We start from the raw sequence: 6,000 nt of genomic DNA, 5'->3' as shown, positions 1-6,000 counted from the left end.
ATTTAGTCTTGATGACTGACTAAACATGTTCCCAGGTTCATTCCATGTGTATGGGTTTTTTCCCACGTGACTCCTCGGATGATCACCACCATTGGAGGACTGGTTAAGAATTTTCCCACATTCATTATATTCAGAAGGATTCTCTCCCAAATGTATTCTCTTCTGTCTAATAAGGTTTGAGCTTTGATAAAAGACTTCCCTACATTTAGTACAGTCACAATGGTTCCCTGGCAAAGGAGTCCGTAGAGATTTATTAACATTTGAGTCCTGGTTAAATATTTTCTCAGATTCACTGCAATGAGCAATTCTGTTCTCATTGAAAATGCTGTGGTTTTGTTGTAAGGTCGACTGCTCATTGAAGGACCCCTCAAATGGATACCACTTACCATTTTTTTCTTCCTTTTTCAATCTCTGACTTTCAGAAATATTTGACTGAAAGGTTAATGCAATCCTATTGTCAAAATGGTGCAAAGAAGTATTTTCAGCATGGACTAGGTCACTTTCCAGATTCTCCAAATTTTCGTTCTGCAAATATGTCTGTTTGACCACTTGATTTGAGCCTTTGACTATAGAAGCAAACTGCCTTGCAGAAGTAACAGTCTTAGAGAGGGTGGTCTTCCAAATGTTTTATATCCTTCACCGTTTGGGGCAGTGAGACTCATATAATGGGCAGTTGTCTGTGTTTGCATATGTGCTCCATGAGATCTTTGATGCCCTTGTCTCTCCCCAACACTGTTCCAGTCTATCACTAAGTGTCCATTCTCACGGGTACTACGTTTATGTCTATCCACTAACAGTCTTTGGAAAGAAGTTTCTCTGCACATGTTTGGAAGGGGGCTCTGGGTATCATTTGAAGATACAGCTGAAAGGTAATGAATACAAGTAAAATCATTCTAGTATCTGCTGTCAGATGAATACAATTAAAATTTCTTATACACAAAACTGAAATCAGAGAACATTCATTTCAGGAAAAAAAGAATCATTAGTTTTTCTACATCACTCAGATTGTATCCGAAGTTAATACCAAATATTTTTTTAATAAACTTAGTGTTGGCATATGTTACAACTTTGATGGTGTTTGTTTATTTAGAAATGAAAGGTTTTGGGGTGCTTGGGTGGCTCAGAGGGTTGAATATCTGACTCTTGGTTTCAGCTGAGGTTATCATTTCACCCTTTGTGAGTTCCAGCCCCACATCCCTCTCTGCACTGACAGTGTGGAGCCTGCTTGGAATTCTCTAATCTCTCTTTGCCCCTCCTCCATTCTCTCCCTGGTGCTCAAAATACACGGAAGAAAAAAAAAACCATAAATTAAATGAAATGAGTTTTTGCTTGCTTGATTCCAGAAAAATTCTGTGTCTTTTAAATACAATATCCAAGGGTTTGAATTTAGAGCTTTCCATGGTTGTTATTAATGAATATATTTTACAATTTTACTGTCCATGAAGACATGCCAATAATTGAAAACGTTCCTTTTTTCATGTTTCCTTTTTTCACAGTCACAGTTTAGTATTATATCTATAGGGGTGTCTATGTGGCTCAGCATGTCCAGCATCCAATTTCAACTCAGGCCATGATTTCATGGTCCATGAGTTGGAGCTCCGTGTCAGGCTCTGTGCTGACAGCTCGGAGCCTGGAACCTGGTTCAGATACTGTGTCTCCCTCTCTGTCTGTACCCCTTTACCCCACACTCACACTCTCTTTCTATCTCAAAAGTAAATAAATAAACATAAAAATTTATAAAAAGAAAACAATTTATAATTATAGTCACAAAGGGGATCCTGTGTGGTGGCTCAGTTGGTTATGAGTCCAAGTGTTGATTTCGGCTCAGGTCATGATCTCACATTTCAGGAGTTCAAGCCTTGCATTGGGCTCTGTGGTGACAGTGCAGAGCATGCTTGGGATTCTCCCTCTCTCTCTCTTTCTTTTCCCTCTCTCTCTGTTCCTCCCCTCCTTGAGCTGTCTCTCTCTCTCTCTCTCAAAACAAAAAATAAAATTATATGAGGTTTCCTTTAAATAATTCACCTTTTTTTTTTTTTAATTTTTTTTTCAACGTTTTTTATTTATTTTTGGGACAGAGAGAGACAGAGCATGAACGGGGGAGGTGCAGAGAGAGAGGGAGACACAGAATCGGAAACAGGCTCCAGGCTCCGAGCCATCAGCCCAGAGCCTGACGCGGGGCTCGAACTCACGGACCGCGAGATCGTGACCTGGCTGAAGTCGGATGCTTAACCGACTGCGCCACCCAGGCGCCCCAATAATTCACCTTTTTGTGTAGAAGTTTTTGGGTTATCTTTTATCTTATTCTGGCTTTGCAATTCCATAATAACATGCTTCCTTTTGTATGGGACTTTCCACAGCATTCTTTTTCAACTTCAGCTTTAGGTGTGGTTTTGGCTTTACCTGTATATTTTGTTATAGGGTGACAATTTTCAACTCATTATATTTTCGGACAATGTCAGTGTAACTCAAAAATGAATCAGCTGTATGCCCTTTGCCAATAAAATGATCTAAGTATTCGTGTGTAGACATATTATTCATGATACTTTGTGAATCATCCTGTGTTTTTCTTTCCTGGGTTAGTCATCAGTGAATGATGTTTCACGTCTATGTGAGTTGTCACATAATAGAATTAATTTCATTATCTATTTATTGGTGGATGTATTATGTACATATTTTCATTGCAGTTTCTTTAGAGATTACTTAAAACATCTTAAAGGTGTAACAAAAGTTATATTCAGCACAGAACTTAACAGAGGGGTTGAACTCACAAACTGTGAGACCATGAAATCAAGAGACAAAATCAAGAGACATACCCTTGACCAACTGAGCACCCTGACATCCTATGTACCCCTAATATTAAACTGTGACTGTGTACCCATGAAAAAAGGAACATTATCAATTATTGGCATGTCTTCATGGATGGTAAAATTGTAAACTATATTCATTAAAATCAACCATGAAACCTCTAAGGAAAACTTGTACAAATTAAGCAGCTAAAAGACATTAAATAGTGTATTATGTTAAAAGATCCCTCCAATGACACAGAATTTAAGGGTATAATCCATTCTTTAGAATCAAGCATACAAAAACCTTTCATTTCTTTTAAGTTTTTTTCAAGTGTATTGAGAGAAAGAGAGAAGGAGAAAGAGAGAGAGACAGAGACAGAGAGAGAAAGTAGGAGGGACAGAGAGAGAAGGAGAGAATCCCAAGCAGGCTCCCTGCTGTCAGGACAGAGCTCACAAACAGGGCTAGAACTCACAAACTATGAAGTGGTCATGACCTGAACTGAAATCAAGAGTCAAATGCTCAACCCCCTGAGCCACCCAGATGCTTCAAAACCTTTAATTTCTAAATAAACAAACACTATCAGTGTTGTAAATAGGCCAACAAGCACTTTACAAAAAAAAAAAAAAAAAAAAAAAAAAGAAATCTTTGGTGTTAAGTTCAGATACATTCTGAGGGAAGTAGAAACACTAATGATTCATTTTTCCTGATTTAAATTTACATTTATAATTAAAACTTTTTCTCTAAATATAGGAATTTTACTGATCGTCTACCTCATTTCTTATAAAGCACATACCCATGTCATATCAGAACTTTTGATCTAGGGGCACCTGAGTGGCTCAGTTGGTTGAGTATAAGTCTCCAGCTCAGGTCATGATGTTGTGATTTGTGGGTTCAAACCCCGTGTCAGGCTCTGTGTGGACAGCTCAGAGCCTGGAGCCTACTTCAGATTCTCCCTCTTTCTGCCCTCCCCTGCTCACAATCTCTCTCTCTCTCTGTCAAATATAAACTTAAAAAAAATTTTTTTTAATTTTGATCTAATAAATCATAGTCTCATGTATTAAGTATATAAATCATAAGGTAATCTCATAAATTATTTCACTCAGAAAGTGAAAACATATATGACAAAGTCACAGGAACTTCATATTATACAAGACAAAATTATACAATAACTCAATTATTAAGAAATAATCTAACAATTGAGACTTTATTATAGGCTGGGAGTTTTAAATTCTAAATGTTCTATCTCCCCTATGGCATTAATTTATGTAGGAATTCTAGGAAAATAATAGGTGCTTGAAATTATTTCACCATTGAGGAACAGAACATATAGAGTGGAAATCTCTTAGTTTAGTTAATAACAAAAAAAATGGACTTCTCTTACTTTTTTAAATTTATTTTTATTTATTTTGAGAGAGATAAACACCAAGTTGGGGAGGAGCAGAGAGAGAGGGAGACCGAATTCTAAGCTTGCTCTGTGCTGTCATCACAGAGGCCTATGGTGGGCGCAAACTCACTATCTATGAGATCATGACTTCAGCTGAAGTCAGATGCTTAACCAACGGACCTAACCATGAGCCCTCAAAACTGAACTTTTAAAGTGAAATAAAGGATTAGATTTTCTCATTTTAGGAAGGTGCTTTATTATCTGAAACTAGGGTGTCTCAATTTTGTATGATTAAGATTAACGCCTCCATAATACTGGAAAGCATAAAGCAGGTAACATGTGATATCTGCCCCAGTGTTCCTGGGATTTCTGTACCAACCACCAATATGCCCACCACCACCCTGACACACTTCTCACACAAGGCAAATACTCAGAAATGAATTAACATAGACTTCCTCAGAAATGCAGAGATTTCCCCAAACACTCAAAGCAAAGGAGAACCAATCAGATTATGGAGGACCTCACTGTAGATGTGAAGGACCTTCAGTGGAACTGAAGGAGAATCCTTAGAGAATATAAGTCCGTGATGTGTTGGAAAGCAGAAGTCCACTGTGCGAGGAAGATACATAAAACTAGGTTTCTCAAACTAATTTCCATTCAAGGAGGGCTTCTCAAACCACATTTTCAAGTCTCTGTTCCTCCTGGACAACGGCACCTCACCTTTGTCATCGGCTTCATTCCCACCTACCTGGGTGTGTAGCTACTGTCTCCTCTCTCTTGACATCCCAGAGCTCCCTCTTTTGTTCCAAAAAGATGACCAGATCCGGCTTTGACACAAGACCTGTTTGTTAGAAAAAAGGAATAGGAGTATTGCTGGAGATTTTACTTTTCAACTGGACTCAGTGGATAAGAGAGGACATTGTACAATTATGGAAAATGATTTCCCCAGTGCTGTTGCCCAATAGTCCCTTTAGAACACCCAGGATGGTTTCCAAGGTTCACATCTTGATCTCCACTTCCAAGTATTACCAGTATCATAACGAGTAGAAATTGGTATTGAAGATGGAACACCATTTTATGCCCCTCAATGTGTAGAATTGCCATTGATCTAAGAAATGATGATGCTAGTCTAAGAAAGGGAAAACTAACCTGAAAGAAAACATCATGAAGATATTTCTTTACATCTACAAACTCCTACTTCTTTCCCTTACTGTAAGGATTTGTATCCCAGTCATACAAAGAGGAAGCTTCCAAGAGACAGTCTTCAAAGGAAGAAACAAACCTGAGTATGGTTTGGGAAATATGGAGGGTGTTATACTCACCCAAGAAGAGGAGGTGTCCATAGGTCTCTAACATCACATCCCTGTACAGTTCTCTCTGACTGTGATTCAGGCATCCCCACTCCTCCGGAGAGAATATTATGGCCACATCCCTGAATGTCAGCGATCCCTGAAATAAATACCACAGTTACCAAATGGACACATGAGGAGTTCATAATCGTCCCTAAGATGCAAGAGGGAGTTCATGTCACCAGCTGGAACCCACAACCTGACCTTCAGTGCTTACCTGCAGGTGCTCACTGACCTTAGCCCCTCAGTTTACTTAACCTCTTCTTTCCAACTTACCTTTTACTTCAGGCAAAACACTCCATGGGCATACTGTCCTGTGGTGGAAACAGAAAGTATCCAACAAAAGGTAATGACTGCCCTGATGAAGAGCTTGAATTGGCTCAATTTGTACTTAACCCCTGACTCACATCTATGCAGATTAACATTAGAGTAAAGCATGAAGTGAGGAGAGTTACCTTAGTCTCATTATATATATCTTTA

General features: G+C 38.6%; 1 protein-coding gene across 1 annotated transcript in view; it reads right to left on the bottom strand.

The window, feature by feature from the left end:
* Positions 1-4,655: 4,655 nt before the first annotated feature.
* The window catches only part of LOC102958212 (protein ZNF738-like), a 46,771-nt gene continuing 45,426 nt past the window's right edge, over positions 4,656-6,000 (bottom strand). The window contains exons 5-6 of the mRNA XM_042970019.1: positions 4,920-5,012; positions 4,656-4,780 (exon numbers count right to left, since the gene is read on the bottom strand). Coding sequence (XP_042825953.1) covers positions 4,656-4,780; positions 4,920-5,012 — 218 coding nt within the window. The remainder of the gene's footprint in view (positions 4,781-4,919; positions 5,013-6,000) is intronic.

This window comes from Panthera tigris, chromosome E2 (genome assembly GCF_018350195.1).
Source record: "Panthera tigris isolate Pti1 chromosome E2, P.tigris_Pti1_mat1.1, whole genome shotgun sequence".
NCBI lineage: Eukaryota > Metazoa > Chordata > Mammalia > Carnivora > Felidae > Panthera > Panthera tigris.
Note: the sequence above shows the minus strand (reverse complement) of the source record. Positions and strands in the feature narration are given on the sequence as shown.